This window comes from Theobroma umbraticum, unplaced genomic scaffold, assembly GCF_002168275.2.
Source record: "Theobroma umbraticum cultivar Fairchild unplaced genomic scaffold, ASM216827v3 scaffold_12.0, whole genome shotgun sequence".
NCBI lineage: Eukaryota > Viridiplantae > Streptophyta > Magnoliopsida > Malvales > Malvaceae > Theobroma > Theobroma umbraticum.
In genome coordinates, this window is record NW_018397272.1 from 1,359,852 (window position 1) to 1,378,563 (window position 18,712).

Sequence of the window (18,712 nt, forward strand, 5' to 3'; positions counted from 1 at the left end):
TTCTTTACATACATGCTTACTCATCTCATAAGGTATATAGAATTTATATCATATACACATCACATGGCATTCCTCATGCTTACTCTATTTTCTCATATGCTATGTAATACATACATTTTACACATAATCTCGTGGCTTTCATCATGCTTTCCTAATCATCTTATGTAGCATATGGAATACACATCATATACATAAACATAGCATCTTAAACGGAAATTCATCATGGAAGCCATTACACATTTCATGCCTCAACACAACTAGCATGCACATCATAGCATTCATGTAATAATCATAAATCAAATCTCATACCCACACTAGTTCGAAGACTGGAGTAATCGAGTGGACTTCAAACATGAAGGTGCTTGTCCCCTATTATTGAAAACTATTGCACAATAGGATATGTATATATATATGTAATAGATTGAAAACTATTTTCAAAATATTTTCACATCCATAAATACATTCTTATTTTCATAAATATTTAAGAGAAATCATGCTTATCAATAATCATCAAATCATGCTTTCGCTTTACATAACAAATAATTCAAAAGTGGTGTATTCATTCACCTCGATCAAAGACTCAATCACAACCTATCTTCAATGATTTCCTCAAAGTTTTCAATCGTTCTTATCTCACAATAATTATAGCAACTAATTTCTAGACTACCAACTATAGAATAATCATTCTAAGCACTTTTGAAAGTTACTTGCTCTCGACCAAGCCTATTTTCTCTCACTAAACCCATTCTAAAATAAGAATTTTTGCTCTCGATCAAGCTTTGATTACTTGAAAAATTACAAAGCCTTTAACTTTAATCCTTTAACAGAATTTTTGGAGCAAGAAACAAAATTTCCAAAATCAAAATGACAAGCTTTATGGATTTCAAAGCTTAAAAATGTCATTTTTATCATTAAATCTTAAAACCAACTTAGAATCATTAAAAGAAATGATTTTTGATCAAAAATGAGTTGAGAGGGTTTAAGAAAAGTTTACCTTGTAAAAATGTGGCTGAAGGTTGCTAACCCTCAAAAAATGTGCCATATTTATAGTTTTAGATGAGAAAATACCATTTTGCCCTTTTTATTTTTCTAGACATAGCATCATCTATCGATAGATCGGAGGCGTCTATCGATAAATGAACTCCAGAACTATTTTAGAAAGATCTCAAGTTACTATCTATCGATAGATGTCGCATAACTATCGATAGATGGACTCATCTATTGATAGATAGTGAACATGTATCGATAGATAGTAACTTGAGATCATTTCTGGGTTCAAACGAAGAACATCTATCGATAGATAAGCTCCTATAACTAAAGATCAAGTCAAAGCCTTGTCCAATTGGACTTCATTTCTAACCAAACTTTGTGTATTATTTTAAAATGTTAAAACATAAAATTTTCTAAGTACAAAACTAAATTTCAAATGTTCAAAACACAATTTAAATCATGTGATAGTTGTGTAACTAGTCCTTGGACTTGAGACACCAAGTCATCTTGAGTGGGGAATGACATTCTTTGATTTTATCCTTACAAGTCTGGAAGCAACTAGATGCATAAATAGGGTGTTTTTGAGTATGCCATGAAGCATGTGAAGGTAAATGAGTGATAAAGAGAGGATTCATTACCCCAAGTGATATGAGGGGATCTATCTCACTTGTTCTCAATTCTTAACTAACTTATATAAAGTCTTTGGCTAAAACATGATGCATATGAGAAAAGTTAATTTTCTAAATTTATAAAGTTAGTCATGAATTATAAGAACTAATATGAAATGTTATAAGTAGACACTGAGCCATGCTCTATTGTATATTCGGGATATTTGATGAAAGGACTAAGTTGCACTGAGAAGCTTATCACTGAAAGGTTTTGTCAAATTCTTTAATTGACTTTTTAACATTTGGGTTGTCATGATGTATTGCTAGATGCCATTCATGATCTATAAATATAAATCAATTATCAAATTGATATTTGATTTGGACTTATATTTATTGTCAACATGTTAAAAGCCTAATCGGTCATGCACATTAAGTGATATGATTGAAATTAAATAAAGATAATTAATTAAGTTGGGCTTAATTGGAATAAACCAAAATAAAGTAAAAAATTAATTAAGTTCACAAGGACTTAATTAAATTAAAATAAAACTATTATATCTAAGGTTACAACTTAGTTTGGCTATATAAATATGTTAACAAACTAAAAGTCTAAGCCTCCGACCACTTTCCACTTGTTTCATAAAATAAGAAAAAAAATAGTTTTCTTTGTTTGACAAAAATAAGATTCGATAAGAATTTTTAGTTTTTTTGTTTTAGAAACAAACTTGCTAGTACGAGTAAAATCTTACCTTTAAGAAAGGCTTATTCGTTTACTGTGTGGATTACTATTAGACGCTAAACACTTAGATGGCTGAAGATTTGACAAATCTTAAAGGTAAAGAATCAAAGATATTAATTTAATTGGCTCTTGATTACAATATCTAGAATAAGGTATGTAACTCTTAAACTTCTGAATGTTCATAGTTAATTAGAAAATTACATGAAAAATACAAAAATTGATCTTGTAAGATTTAATTATTTTTTTGATTAAATGTTAGTTTATAATTTCATTATATTATATTTTTAATTTATTAATTATTTTCATATTTGCGTATGAAGGTGAATCTCAACAGACCTGACACCCTTTTTGTACTTGATTAATGAAAAGTTGCTTAGAGATGTCGTTTAGTTCTTAGTATCAGCTGCTAGCTTAAACGCTAGCTCATTGTGTCGTTTTGATCCTTTACGTTTAAGCCGCTATGGCCGTATGATTGTTCGTTTCTTCTTTACAGCCGTTACTGGCACAGAATGCAATGCTGGATTATCGTGCTTCTGTTGCTCAACTTATTTCTCTGGATTATGTTTTCAAGGCCGATTCTTAAGCCTAAATTAGTTTTATTTTCCTTCTAGAAAAATATATATATATTGCAATGAAAATTGAATCTGTGCTTTTGCTTCCCAATTGGTTCTGTTGCAGTTTTTCTTTTCTATTTTCTTCTTTGAAATTGCTTGAGTTCATTTTCTCTGGAAATTCATTCAAATCGCAACGCACATACCATATTAAGACATGCAAAATTACACGTAATTGCATGACTGTTGAGCTTGCATTCTGGTTTGTTGTAAACCAGGCTGGTGGACTTGCACACACGCCATCAGTACAAGTACTGTAAGTATTACATTCAAGTATTAACGTCAACAAAGATGTCACTTTGGGCATTTGATGTGTCAAACAATACTAAGTTTGCTAAGCCAGTGAGGGGTTTAGTTGAAGCAAGGATGCTTCCAGATTTTTTGCAATCTGGTGGGTATCGCAAAGAGAATAAGCCAGTAGATCTAATTCATCTTGGTGGTGGGAAATTGTGCTTGCTTTGGCTAGATAACCTTCCTCTGGCATCAACGAATAAATGCATCCCCATTGCTCTCTATTTACTGTTTCTAGAGAAGATATCGATGGGATTGCCATCTTCCGTGCATGCGTGCAGGCTTCCTGAGATTGTTTTCTAAATTGTTCTGATGGAAAGAGTATAGAAAGTTGTGTCTTGGTATAACTACAAGTGACTAGGATCTTACCAGGATCCTTAATTTATTACTCTATCATTTCTATTTCCAGTTTTAAGTTGGGTTTGCTAATTAACGACTATTATTATGGTTATCTAGTTATTCCAACTTTCTGCGGATTAAGTTACAATGCCTGGATAAGCTCTTTTGTTTTATTTATTTACAATTTTACCTTTTCTAATTTGTGGTTAAGCTTAATTAGTCGATACCATCAAAACTCGGCATATAATTTTGATCTGAAACAAAGATGTCAGAAAGGTCAACATGTCCGAAAGATTTAGAAGCATTATATATGCCAAATTGGCCAACAACATAAATGATCACATTTAGACTTGAATTCTTCTTTTTTGAACTGCTTGAATGAACCCAGTATGCTATATATATATATATATATATATTCAGTATTACAATACTAATTCTTATTGTTTCCTTCTCATCAGAAATTAAATATAAGCATTCGTCACAAACAACAATTTCACTCAATACGGATGCTTAATTTACATTTTAGTTTAGATTCAAGAGACACAGAAAGCAAAGAGGGAGGTTCCATTAGTGAATCCTGGATTGAATAATCCGAAACTAACCTTGTATCCATGGCCTACGTAAATGCACCCATTACTAACTGAGATGCCACCATAAACAGTGGCACCTGTGTTATATGACCACAAGATTTTTCCAGTGTTAGCATTCATCGCATATATTGGTCCTTGTCCGTATGTCGAACCACCAAACAAGACCCCATTAGCCACAGTGACAGGGCCACTGGCAGTTCCATTACTGGGGTCGCCTGTTGACCAAAGGATTTGACCACTATTAGCATCCATGGCCACCCATCCACCGGCGATCGTGTTCTTTGTGGATGGCTTCAAAGTGAAATTCTTGCCATCAGAGTTAGCTATGTTGGTGTAGACCCTCGTTTCATCAGTGGCTGCCCCCCATGTTCCTCCTCCAGTGAGGCCACCAGGTCCAGCTTCCTACATGCCAAATTACCAATTGCATATTCAATCACTTTTTCACTGCCAAAATAGTTGAATAACTTAGAGAATACGTGGTTTTTCTATGCTCAAGATATCTTACAGTAGACCATAATATGTTCCCATGATCACGATCCAAAGCCCAAGCAAATCCACTCTTTTGGACAGCAGCAACAATGTCCCGCTTGGTTCCGTTGACATATATGCTTAGAATCATTGGTGCTTCACCAAAATCAGCATCAGGGTTCGGGCCAGGAGGACAATTATAGGTCGAAAGATTGTTACAGGCAAAAAACCAGATATCATAGCCCCCTAGCTGATGGTACCACTTGATCCTTCCAGTGTCCAGATCAAGGGCTAGGATTGAATCTGAGTGGTTATCAGGCTCAACACACTCGTCAGGATGAGCATGTACTTCTGTTTGATTGTTTTGTCTCTCTTGGCAATCCGTTATATTTTTAGGTGCTGAGTAGAGGTTCCCTGTGGCAATGTAGACAAGGTTCCTGCGGACGTCAATTGGAGGGCTGCTTCCCCAAATTGCTGCTCCAGCATATTCTCCGCGCTTGTCAAAATTGTCAGGCAACATGAATTTTTGCCACAATATTGTGCCAGTTCGGGCATCTAGTTTGACAAAGCTTCCACGGAAGATGCAGCATTGTTCAATGCTCAGCTCTTCCTCTTGTGAAGATGTGCCAACATAGAAATTGCTGAGATGAAGAATAAAATGAAAGCAACTAGTATACATATTAAATCATTAAAATAAAAGGTACTTCTAATAAATATTTTATCATTTTTCCGCCAAAGTAAATAAAATGGAAGGTGAGAATGCCCGGAATAAAGACTACGCATGTATCTAGAGTCAAAAGAAATGGTGACCAGTGCAACCAGCTCCTTAAAGACCATCACACCACAAATGCATTATGTCCACATTCAAGTATGTTATATTCATGTTACTTAATTATTGTGGTTATAGCCTTAAAATATTATGGGCCGGGCTACCCTTTAGCCAATTCGTTTTAGGTTGTGCGCTATAAGTTAGATCATATAATGAATCAATGATAGTGCAACATCATCTTCAATTTTCATCACTAAGGATTTGCAATATTGCTATATATAAATTAATGATTTTAGATATTTAAAATTAAGGAGAACGAACCTCTTCTTCTATCCTCTTATTTGGTTTGATAGATGAAGCAAAAGAGGGGAAAAAAAAAGAATGATGGTAGAGCAAATTTATTTTTAGTATTCAAATTATATCTATATGTACTCTGGTACTTCTCTTCTAATTAAATTGGGAATAAGTATGATAAGAAAGCTAGTCTTTTCTGCGTCCATGCTTAATGTTAATTTCTTCCCCTTCTATTTCTTTCCTACCAGAACTTTGTAATCTTATATTGACAGCCAAATTAAATAATATGCAGTTATTTTTGACTTTTCCAGCGTTATTAACATAATCAACCTGATATGCTGACCTTGCTGATTTCATTTGCATCTCTTCTCTTTATTATCGGTGCCTCGAAAGTCAGAGATGATACAATACATAATGCAGATGTTCGAGACCAGTTCAACAGTATCTTAAGGGACAAGTTAATTACCTACCAAGATTGAGTTGAATTTTTTTTAGTGCAGCACACACCAACATAAACTATTCTTTCAAGAAATCAGGCTATTGATTCCCTAGTTTAAATAATAGAATCAAACTACATAGTATACTTAAACTGATCTCTTGTTTCCATTTGAGTTGCCACAAAATTTGATGATTTCAGCTTCCTACACTTTTTCTTTTAAAATTGCAGAGGCATGGCATCTGATATATATATGTTCGGAGATGTAATGTTAGGTTGGTTCTGCCAGTTTACATTTTTATATCAAATGGTGGACTATGCTGATGATTAGTGCAATTGTTCGAGTGCCAATGATAATAGTTCGAGACCATTGTAGGGAACTTCCTTGCAATTTGAATGGAAAATGAAAATTGAAGTTAACATGACTGACCGCTTATAATAAGTTCCTGACATGGTGATAACACCGGCTGGGTTTTTATCAAGCTGAGTTGACCAGACAAGCTGCCCATTTGATCGTTTAACTGCAACAACATAAGCAGGTCCACTGACTCCAATGATCAGCAAATCATCTGCTATTGTTGGAGTTGTTCGGGACACTGTTACATTGACATTGAATATAACTCTAGTAGAATTAAGACCAGTCAACTGCTGCAAATTTTTCTTCCAAATAAGAGATCCATCCAATGCTTTGACAGCGTAAAGATATCCATCCCAGCTAGGGAAATAAACTGCTCCATCAGAAACTGATGGTGTTGCAGTAATATCTCTGCCTGCATTAAATTTCCAGTTCAATCTCAGCCTGGAAACTGTTTCAGGGCTTATCTTGGTTTCCTTGTTGGCGAATCGCCTGTTAAGTAGATTTCCACCATGGCTTAACCAGTCCTGCATGTCCTTACTATTACTTCCAGCATAAGCAAGCTTCTATAACCAAAAAATCATTGATCAAAGATTTTATTCTCCTTGACATATAAAAAAGATGTTTGTGTATATGTGCTTGTATCTGTGATACCCAAAGAGGTTTGAGACTTACAATTGAATCTGCAGACGCTTTAGAAACCAGTAGAGAAAAAAGGCACAGGGAGAGAACAAGCTCCATATTGAAGTTGAGTTTACGCTGTTTTATCCAAATCTTTGTACATGTTATTATTTATAGTACCATGTTATGGGACCAGATGGGCTGCATGGATTGATAACATGATATGTGCAAGATTTTATTTATTTATTTATTCATTTTTTTTCATATAGAAAGCGTGTAATTTGACTTTGTAAGGTTAAAAATTTAATATAAAATCCCAAATAGATAGAAAAAAATGAAGGGGACTTTGACTTTTTGATGAGTACAATTAGCATGTGCATGACCTTTTTTAGAGGTGACTTTATATTAACAGAGTCTAGTTATATCCGGCGATGACCTCTACTTGCATAATTTGCAAGGTTTACATAAAGGGGAAGACTCATTTCTTGTAAACTAAGAGAACCATTTCTTTTTCTTGAATATAAGATTCAGTTCATTCACAATAAAGAATACTTATTTAATTTCTTAGAAAATATGCATTTAAAGTTAAAGAATTTATAACCAATTAAGATTTGCTAATTAACAACTATGCAAACTTGGTAGCTAAAAACTTATCTGTAACGTGAACTATAGCTTTGGTAATTGAAATTTAATCATTAATTACATGTTTTAACTTTAAAGGCAACCCTCCCATAATTCCAATGTCTATAGATTTTGGATGATACCAGACTTCATTGTATAAGCCATGGTTTGAGTGATGTTGGACTCTACCAGAAGATTTAATCATAATGTGAAGTGTCTGATTTACGCATTTGTGTATTTGATTATAATTATATATAAAAATATTAATAAATAAACATCATTATTAAATGAAAAAAAAATATTTATTTGCAAAGTTTGAAAACTTAAGATGTTTAAAATAATGATCTAAAATAATTGTTTTTTATTCTTATCTTATCCACTACTATTTGTTTTTTCAAACTGAGGAATCGAATTACATCCGCTTGAGTTTGGCTCCACTTCATTGGAATTATAGAGAGGGTTTCCTTCAAGGTTTAAACTGGTATCAGAATCCTGGATAACTTAACATTTCTGAATTAATAATGTGGAAGATTTGTGCAACAAATAAATAGGGATAACCCCTGACCATCAATGGGGGCTAAAGTTGTATTTAAACATATTATTATCATTTGTTTACTTTCTAATCTTGAAGTCATCTTAGTTAATTAAAGCTTTAAGTGGTTTGCGTGCTAACCGTTTATTCTAATTTCTCCTCACTTTCCCACGCTTAGTCTTTGATAAGGTCATGACACATATAAAGAACTCGTTTCATAGAGGAACATATTTTAACTAGGGATAAACTCCGCTAATTGCCAATATCTTATGGATATTCATCTTCAAAATGAAGTTGTTGTTGGATATTTTCAACAATATTAGTTCCAAATTCAATCCCACAATAAAACAAAATGAAAAGAAGAAAATATGTTGAACAATTATATTTGTTCAATTTCAATTGTCTTAGTTATAATTTGGTAATTCGTTAAATGGAAAAATGCAAAAAGGTCTCTTACCGGGTTACCAAACTAGTTTTTTTTCTTTCTCAAATTGATTTCCATGAATTGTCTGAATTTTTAATTTTTGCATATTTGAATAGAGTTATGTGCTTACAATTATTTATCTTTTTATGTTTAAGTATAAGATGGTTGGTAACAAATTTATAATGCCTCAATTTGCTAAAATAAACAAGATTCATGATAACTTCAAATTTTATAAAATGAATATGCGTGAATCTATTGTTATATCCTTAAACATTGATAAATTGCCAGAAAGATTTCAAAAGAAACTCAAAACATAAAAGGAAGATTTGTCTCTTGAAGAGCTCATGAATCATGTTCGAATTAAAGAGTAATACCTCAAGGAACATGAGAAAAACTTATGTGGCAAATATTCATTAGATGGAAGAAGGATAGTCTTGCAAATTATGAAGAAGAAAGAACTTTGTGCTAATGCCTAAAAATTCAAAAAAGAAAAGGGTGCATGTTTCCATTATGGAAAACAAGATTGCTTCATTAAATACTGTTATTTTCTTCAAGAAGAAAATAAATGCACCGGTTGCAGCAAGACAAAATTTTGTTGCAAGAATTTCTAAATTTAATGTCTTGAAAATACTAAGGCATGGTAGATTGCTTCATGTGCTACACAATATGATTGCAAAGACAAATTCATTCTATCCAATGGATAAATATTTGTGGAAAATGGTGATGTGAATAACATCATTTTTTCATAATAATTTTATTAGGAATTAAAAGAATAAAATGGTTGTTTCTACTTATATGATTTTCTTCATTATGGCATGTTAATTACAAAGAATGCTTGCTATGTCTAACTCGAAATTGATTCTAAATATTGATAAAATTATGAAAAATCGTAAAACTTGCATGTTCCTCACTATGATAATTAGAAATTCATTTTCTAAAGTTGAAATTGTTTACTACGTCTAATTCAAAATTGATTCTAAATATCGATAAAATTATAAAAAATTGTAAAACTTGCATGTTGCTTATTGTCATAATTAGAAATTCATTTTCTAATGTCGGAATTGTTCTAAATGCTTGCATTAGTGCATAATGTGTATGGGATTTACATCGCTCACCTTCAACAGGACAAAAGAGATATAATTTCGTGATATTTATGAATGATTACTTAAGATTTTGCTTTGTTTGTGTTAGCTTGAAAATGAGTATAGTTTTGATTATGATAAAATGATTCAAATTTGCAGTTGCTCTACTAGAGTGATCCTTGACATGTTCTTCAATATGACTAACTTTTATACATTTGTTCTTACATGGTTATAAGCTTGATTGTTTTAATTTCATTCACTCTTGAAATTACAAGCTAGTATGTTTTAGTTGTGTTGGAGTTTTTAATCTCTTTAATGTTCACTCTTGAGATTTCTAAGTTGCAAGAGATGTGCACAAGATAAAAAGCTCATTTATCTTCACAACATCAAGGTTGTTTCAAGCTAAGAAGCTCATTCTCAACTCAACATTTGATCACAAAGAAGATATGACCGAAGTTACATGCTAAAATGACAAGGAATCTTAAGGAAACAAAGTTCGAATTGATCTTAGAGCAAGGCAAAACAACCGTATGTCAGAATGGTTGAAGAATGATTGAAGAATTGTGATGTGTAAAAGGCATAGTCGACCTTATAAGCTCCATAGTCTACCTTGTGGCAAGATGGATGAAAAATCATGAAGACATGAAGCCATAGTTGACCCTATAGAAGCTATAATAACCCTGAGACAGATTGCAAGCACAATTTGAGGTTTGAGCAACCATAGTCGACCCTGATGAAGCTATAGACAACTTTGAGGCAAAACACTTGTAAGATTCAAGGATTTGAGTAGCCATAGTCGACCCTGAAGAATTTATAGTCAACTATACAAGGCCAAACTTCAAAATCACAAGCTTCTAAAAATGGATTGAGTAAGAGACTTCAAGAGCCGAGTATAAAAGTCTTAATTCAAGATTTTGAAGAACCATTGTAACACTCTCGATTTTTTATATAATTAATGTGGTGTGAACTAAGTTAATTGAGGAGTCAAATTTAACCTTTGAAGTATGTTTGTGAAGATGTGAGAATATGTTTATGTGTGTAGAAATGATTTTGAAATTTATTGTGTGTTTGAGGATTTTTGATGATATGTTGAATATACTAAGTATGTGAAAGCATGCGTTATAACCCTTAGGTAAGCTGTTAGAAAAATGGTTTATGAATCTTAAAATTTGAAGTTGGGATTGAGATTTGATCTTATATTTGAGTAAAGATGTAAGAATTTTAAGTTATATGAAGGATTTGAAGTGTTTGTTTAAATTAAAATGAATTAGGCACTTAAAGGAGTGAATTTGGAGACTTGGGGAAGTGAAAAATATGAGTTTTAGACATGATTTATCGATAGATGTTTATCATTTATCAATAAATATAAGATAGAGGGCTTAGGAAGGCAATTCAAATGAACATCTATTGATAGATTCACCTTGACCATCGACAGATATCTACCTAGGAACTGAAATATGTGGGATGGCAACTATTAATAAATCCGTAGAATATATTGATAGATGGCTACACAAGATGAGTTGCGAACAAGTGGGGAAGCATTTATCTATAGATTTGTAGAATCAATTGATAAAAAGCTAAATGGGGAAAATGTGAAGGAGCTCAGTACACCATTTATCGATAAACGTGACAAATCTATCGATAGGTGAAGTTCAACATCCAAAAATTTTAATGGGATCCATTAATAAAGGCTCCCCATCTATCGATAGATCAGCTCAAAATTTTGAAGTAAAAAGAAGATTTGGGTTATCTTCCCATTTTAAAACAAAAGAGAAACTCTCTTCACTTTCCACCCTTTGAAACCCTAGAACCAAAGTGGGATTTTGGAGCTCTTTTGGACATTGAGGTAAGATTACACCTTTTCACTTATTGATTTATTATTTAATCGATTAATAACTTAGAAATTTATCCACTGTAGCTTTTGTAAAATTTTCTCCCTTTTGTTTGCTAGGAATTTAGAGTTGAGATTGAACAACCCAGCCTCTAAGGTAACGATTTAAACCTTTTGAACTTAAGATTTGAAACCTAGGTTTTGATAACTATGAGTAGTTGGAAGAAAGCCTAGTTTGAAATACTAGAAACTTTCTAAAGCTAAGGAATAATTATTATTAGATTTGTTCAAGGGGAAATTAAAGCTTTTGACATGCTGGTGAGCTAGAGAATAGTTGCAAGCTAGGGAGTTGGAATTGACTGTGGGAGTGCGTTTGATTGTCACTATTAGTGGGGTTTATTATGTGAATAAATGTATGTGATGCATGACTCATTATTAAATGTGCTACCATGGTATTTGAATGATATGTGTGTGTAACTACCTAGATTGATCTGCCTAGGCTAGTGAATTGATTGTATGTGAATCTATGTGTATGTGCTTTAGTGCAAGCCAGATAATGACAAATATTTGAGCCTAGACTAGGAGGTCTAGTGAATATTATTGGTCCCAAAAAGAGTGCTAGAAGGGTGGTGAATAGCATTTTCAGAATAACATGAAAATTCTTTCCAAGACAAGAGCTAATTGAGGGAATTTGATAATGGCAGTCTAGTACAAAGCATCACATACATGATAGATCTTATTGTTGAAGCATGTGGGATCTTATCCATGTGATCTCTCTCTTTTTGATTCTTTAGACACATGTCCTTAGAGAGATTGATGCCTTGTGACATAGGCAAGTGTCCCCTCTTAGACTCTATTATGTTAACCCTTTTAAGCACCTTGTCCATATATATGGACTAACAAAGACCTTGCAACCTTTAGCTTTATCTTTATAGATCTTTATTCCAAGAATATAGGTTGTTTCTCTTAAATCTTTCATGGAGAATTGTTTGGACAACCAAATCTTCATAAATTGTAATAATGGTATATCACTCCCTATGAGTAGTATGTCATCAACATTGAGCACTAGGAAAAGTATGGCACTCTCACTAGCCTTTTATAGACACATGGTTCATCTTGATTTTTGATGAAGTCATACGCTTCTACAACTTCATCAAAATGGATGTTCCAACTTCGAGAAGCTTGCTTAAAGTCCATAAATAGACTTTTGAAGCTTGAACAACTTATTAGCATTAGCATTGGATATAAAACCTTTAGGTTGTGTCATGTACACTTCCTCTTGCAAGTTTTCATTAGGGACTGTAGTTTTACATCCATTAGCCATATTTCATAATCATGGTATGTAGCAATTGCAAGCAAAATCCTAATGGATTTAAGCATAGCAACTAGTGAAAAGGTTTCTTCAAAGTCAATTCCTTGTCTTTGTTTGTAACCTTTTGCTACCAGTGTAGCTTTAAAAGTTTGCACCTTGCCATTTGCATCGGTTTTTCATTTAAAGACCCATTTGCACCTAATAGGTTTTATACCTTAAAATGGATCCACCAAAGTCCATACTTGGTTGGTATCCATGGCATCCATTTTATAAATCATGGCTTTTAGCTATTTCTCAGAATCGATGTTCAACATCACCTCCTTATAAGTTATAAGCTCATCATTTATAGGCAATGCATTCTTTTCCATGAGAAATACATATCTTTCTAGAGCTTGATGTATCTTACTAGACCATTTGAGTGGTTGTGTCTCTTAAGATTGTGGTTGTACATCAGATGTCACAATCTTAAGCTCAAGTTCTAATGGAAAGTCAATTTAGGGGTCTCGAACTTCTTCAAGTACAACTTTATTCCCACCAACCTTTTTAATTAAGAACTTTTTTTCAAGGAAAGTGGCATGCCTTGAGACAAGCACCTTTTGCTCAACAGGATTATAGAACTAATATTCGTGTGATTCTTTAGAATATCCCACAAATTTACATTTGTTTAATCTTGCTCCTAGCTTATCAGACATTGTACACTTCACATAAGTAGTACATCCCCAAATCTCAGCATAAGAAAAGTTAGGCCTTTTCCCAGTCTATATCTCATATAATGTCTTATCAACTGATCTAGTAGGAACCTGGTTCAATATGCAAGCAACAGTTTCTATGGCATATCCTTAGGAAGATATAAGAAGATCTGCATGACTCATCATGGATTGAACCATGTTGAATAATGTTTTATTCTTTCTCTTAAACAACCCATTGTGTTATGGAGTCATTAGAGGAGTCTATTGTTAAGAATCCCATTCTCTTTTAGATAATCCTAAAACTCTTGGCTAAGATATTCTCTTCTTCAATTAGAGCTAAGAGTGAGAATACTATTCCTAATTTGTTTTTCTATCTCCGTTCTATATTCTTTAAACTTGTCAAAGGATTCAGATTTATATTTCATCAAATATACATAACCATAACAAGAATGGTCATTTATGAAGGTGATAAAAAATAAGTATCCTCCTCTAGCACTAGTATTCATAGGAGCACAAACATCCGAATGTACAAGCCTTAGTAACATCTCAACTTGTTCACCCTTCTTAGTGAAAGGTGACTTGGTCATTTTACCAAGGAGACAACATTTACATGTTCTATAAGATTCATAATTAAATGGATTCATATAACCTTATTTGTGTAACTTAGTTAAGGGAGTCTCATTGATGTGTCCAAGCCTAGAGTGTCAAATGTAGGATAGTTTTTTATCATCTTTTTTTGCTTTCTTAACCTCTATATTGAGTATGGGTCTTTTAGGATCAAGAATATAAAGATCGTTCGAATGTGTCTTTGCACCATAATGCATCTCTCCCTTTGGGAAAGAATAACAATTGCCCTTAATGCAAAATTCAATTTCATCATATAGTACCAAGTATGACATTGATATGATATTTTGAGATATGAAAGGAACATAGTAACAATCTCTTAATTCCAATATCAACCCAGAAGGTAAAGGTATTGTAATTGTTCCAATAGCTAGTGCAATAACCTTTGCTCTATTTCCTACTCTTAAGACCACTTCTCCCTTCCTTAATCTTCTACTTGTTTCTAGCACCTTCATGTCATTACATAAGTGTGACCCACATCTAGTATCTAATACCCATAATGATAGATTAATAGTAGATAGATTTACATCAGTCATATACATGGTCAAAAGTGAAACTTCTACAAGTTTCTCATTATTTGACCTTGTCAATAAGGCAAGCATATATTCCTTAATGGCATCTATTCTCAATATATATTTGAGAATGTTTCTCAAGTTGATATACGAGTCTAAACATTTTGGCTAAATTTCATGATTACATCAAGTAAGTTGTGCAAAGTAATGTGTATTTTCATTCTAACAACCTAGACATTTAAAGAATGTTCATGAGTAATCATGTATTATAATCAATTAAGATGAGATAGTAGATCTTAAATTGATTGCTCCCACTATTTTCCTCAAGATGATAACCCTCTATATCACCTTCAAAGATCTCCACAAGGATTCTCTTAGTGGGCTAGGATCTCTATCTATTCTAATCATGGCCTTAAGTGTGCTAAACAAACCATGATAGATGGATTAGGTAGGTAACTGAGCTTACCAATTGTATCTTTATACAACTCTTAGATCAGCCAGTTGACAACACATTGCCTAAATATATCATATATGTTTCATCTCACCATTGCCTCTAGTTTCCATAATAATCAAGTTTCCAAACATTCAAATTTTATGAAACTAGTTGAGTAAGACCCACCAATAACTCAAACATACTCCTGTAAAACTATGACCTTGAGTGTGCTCAACAAGTCTTCCATTACAAGAGCAGCTAGGTTATCTTTCTATATGGTGGAAGGCAACTTAATCATGCATGGCATATGACTTAATATTTACCAAGGGATTTTCTTATTTTTGATTTAGCTAAGGTCTCATCTTTGCATGCATAGTATTAATTAATCACATAAAATAAGTCTATCTCATGCATTCTACTTTGGATGATTATGGACCTTATCTATACTAATTTTCTTGAGCCATCAAAAGAAATTAGCTTGGTCAAACCTAAGGGATTTATAAATAACATATTGTAATCTTCCTTGTATCTTCAAGGCACCTTTAAGTCTTCATCTTTGAATTGTGAAATAACTTTTAAACTAATCCTAATTCTACACTTGTATGTAACTTATTACATTTTAGCAAAGAAACCTCATGAAACATATGAAGGAAGTTAGGTAATAAGAGAATTTTTCAATGCCTGAAATTCAAGAGAAAGGTAGGGTGCACAGACTTTATTTAATAAATAAATCTCATGATAAAATTTAACCACACATTCACAATCATATTAAGCGTAGTCCATAATCATCCACATTGATCCTTCCACATGAACATAAAATTAAACCTATGTCTTATTCTAATTGTTAATCATATGAGGCATCTAAAATTTGTGTGTAACTAATTTCGAGCTCATATTTAATTCTATGTATGGAAACAATTTTCAATATATGGAAAGTCATTACTAATCAGTATTAGTAATATTATCCATTCCAAATCTTATTAGCATTAGAATTAAAATATTATTACAAATTAAAACAATTTTAATTCATAATCTTTAAACATTTTAAGTAACTTTTACTATTCTTTTTAACGTAAAGATTTTGTGTCTTCAATTATCTAATTCCATTAGATAATTTAAATCTAATATTTAAGACAACATTATCTTTAATTATATTTAATTTTCCTATTCTAGTTTCCCTTCTCATGATAATTATCTTGTCCATGTTTATCACACTTTCATATTTGTAGGAATCAAATTCCTAAATTTTATGGATGTGATTAATTGAATTTTGATATCCTTATTCTAAAGAAGAAAATTCCCTGATTTAAATTTATCAAAATTTATCTTTCTGAAACTTTTCCATAAGATATTTAGTGAATTAATGCTTTTAATTGCACCAATTGAGGCTGCTAATGTGGACATTAAAATCCCAAAAACCATGACTTTACAAAATTCTAGTAGCACTGTACCAATCATAGTTTTGTCACTTGATACGACACCAAATCATGGAATTTAATTCTTAAATTTTAACCATGGTCAGCTAACATATGGACCCTTTCCATATTAAAATTTCATAATTTTTGGACTTGATTAAATGGCCAAAACCTCAAAAAACTTAGCTTCTGTATTCTATACATAGCTGCAGTTTTTTTGTTGCAAATGTGGCATTATGGTGGCATAAATCAAGGGATTAAATCCCTTAATTTTAGTAATCTTTTTAGGCATCTTTTGAACATATTCAAACTTCAAAATTTATCTAAAAAGGTGCAACAATTGAAAAATTTTGGACTCTTTAAAGATGCCTTTCTTAGCCAAAATAGTGACTTGAAATAATTACTGGCAACAGTGGTTTTAGTCACGATTTCATAGCCATTCCTTCAGCACTTGTAGGTAGTAAGCAATCATATTGAAACACTTTCAATGTACATTACTTTCAAATTTTTTCAAATGTTTGAAATGCTTTTAGTCCCTTAGTAAAAACTAAAAATCGAATCATATGCAAATCTGGACATAATCGAATTTTGTCACCAAACCATATCTTGTTTCTCATGAATTCGAATTCTTTTCTTGCCAAACTCTTTTGTGCATCTCATGCACATATTGTTCTATAAAATTGAGACACTTAAACAAGATTAGTTGGTGAAACAAATAAGAATTAAAAATCAAAAATCAAATTTGTGATAAACTACTTTAAAGCATAATCGAAATTTAAAACTTGATCTCTTCCAAACGCCTCATATCCAATCAGAATTGGAATAAACAATAACAAGACATGCCTTTGCATTAAAACTAGCCAAGGGAGGCTTTGGTGTTACTTCTAGGAATGATATGATTGAAGCATCAATGTCGTGGATTAACAAAAATTAAAACAAAATGAAAACCATGGCTTTTATCTTTGTATCACCTTAATTGTTTAATGCAAAGTTAAACACAATAGAAAATCAGAAAGAGTTTTTATATCCCATTACACTTCCTTTACCAAGCATATATAGTTCCATGGACTTTATCTACATAAGTACAAAATGAGCAAGAACTTTTAGGAACAATGCTTTGATGTATAAGGATCTCATAATTGTATTCTAATACAATTCCTTTGCAAGGCATTTATAGTTCCCTGAGCTTTATCTACATAAGTACGAAAAGTAATTAAATCATTAACTTATGGATAAAGAACTACCTCATAATTATTATAAATTAACAAAATGTCATATATGAGTAACTCAAAATGTAAATGCCATACGACCATCACTTGGCTTGCAAGGCTCATACTAACATGAACAACAAGTTTCAATAGTGAATTGGAAATCCAAAAATATTCCAACATGCTTCATATGCTGATAAATATCTACAATCTAAATATATTTTGATTTCGCCAATTTTATTTATACTTGCTTGTCGATCTTGCATTGTAATTGAGTTAGTACTTTCTAAAACAACTCGTGTTCTATTTAGTCCTTTATTTATATACTTGAATAAATACTTTATAGCTCTAGATCAACTACAAACTTTAACATTAACATGAGCTTGGTATTTAACAACTAGATCAACATTATATGGAACAACAAATCTATTGTCTAATTGTATGTCATTCTTGACTACCATGCTGTCTTGGATATCTTTTCTCCTATACATTGGAAATCTATTCTCGCTAATTTTGGTAGTGAACTGGAATTGTTTGGGATAGAACTTTCAGCAGTAGTCTTTACTCATGCATAAAAATATAGGATTTGCAAAACCACATGGTCTGTGTACCATAAAATTTGTGATAGCCTTATATTCTATTGGATATAATTCTTTGTTTGAAAATTCAGTTGATATAATTCTATCAATACCATTAGTAGATGAACATTTATGATTTTCATCTAACCAAACAAGAATATGTACATGAGACAATCCTGGCTTTTGGAATTCAATTGTGTATGTAACTATTAGAAAAAAATGTTTAAGAATGTATTAGCTTTTAAATCTTTACGTATATAAAATCATCAATAATTAAAATGTTATAAATAAAGCATATGAATGTAAAATAACTATCTTACAAGCTGTAACCGGTCCAAAA

General features: G+C 32.2%; 1 protein-coding gene across 2 annotated transcripts; it reads right to left on the reverse strand.

Annotated features, from left to right (window-relative positions):
• Nucleotides 1-4,111: 4,111 nt before the first annotated feature.
• On the reverse strand, nucleotides 4,112-7,243 carry LOC110426746 (uncharacterized). 2 transcript variants are annotated; one of them, XM_021442043.1, is made up of 4 exons: nucleotides 7,166-7,243; nucleotides 6,566-7,056; nucleotides 4,674-5,277; nucleotides 4,112-4,570 (listed from the first exon to the last, which is right to left on the reverse strand). In XM_021442043.1, the coding sequence occupies exons 1-4, from the start codon at nucleotides 7,229-7,231 to the stop codon at nucleotides 4,112-4,114; spliced, it is 1,620 nt and encodes a 539-aa protein (XP_021297718.1). In that variant the 5' UTR covers nucleotides 7,232-7,243. The 2 variants fall into 2 exon arrangements, with proteins under 2 accessions (XP_021297718.1, XP_021297719.1); XM_021442044.1 differs by having other exon boundaries at nucleotides 6,566-7,017; nucleotides 7,166-7,237.
• Between the last annotated feature and the right edge of the window lie 11,469 nt (nucleotides 7,244-18,712).

Coding starts and splice junctions, on each gene's coding strand:
- LOC110426746 (XM_021442043.1), bottom strand. CDS start 7,231: ATGGAGCTTGTTCTCTCCCTGTGCCTTTTTTCTCTACTGGTTTCTAAA. Junction 7,057..7,165: donor AAGCGTCTGCAGATTCAATT/GTAAGTCTCAAA, acceptor TTTTGGTTATAG/AAGCTTGCTTATGCTGGAAG. Junction 4,571..4,673: donor GGAACATATTATGGTCTACT/GTAAGATATCTT, acceptor TTTGGCATGTAG/GAAGCTGGACCTGGTGGCCT.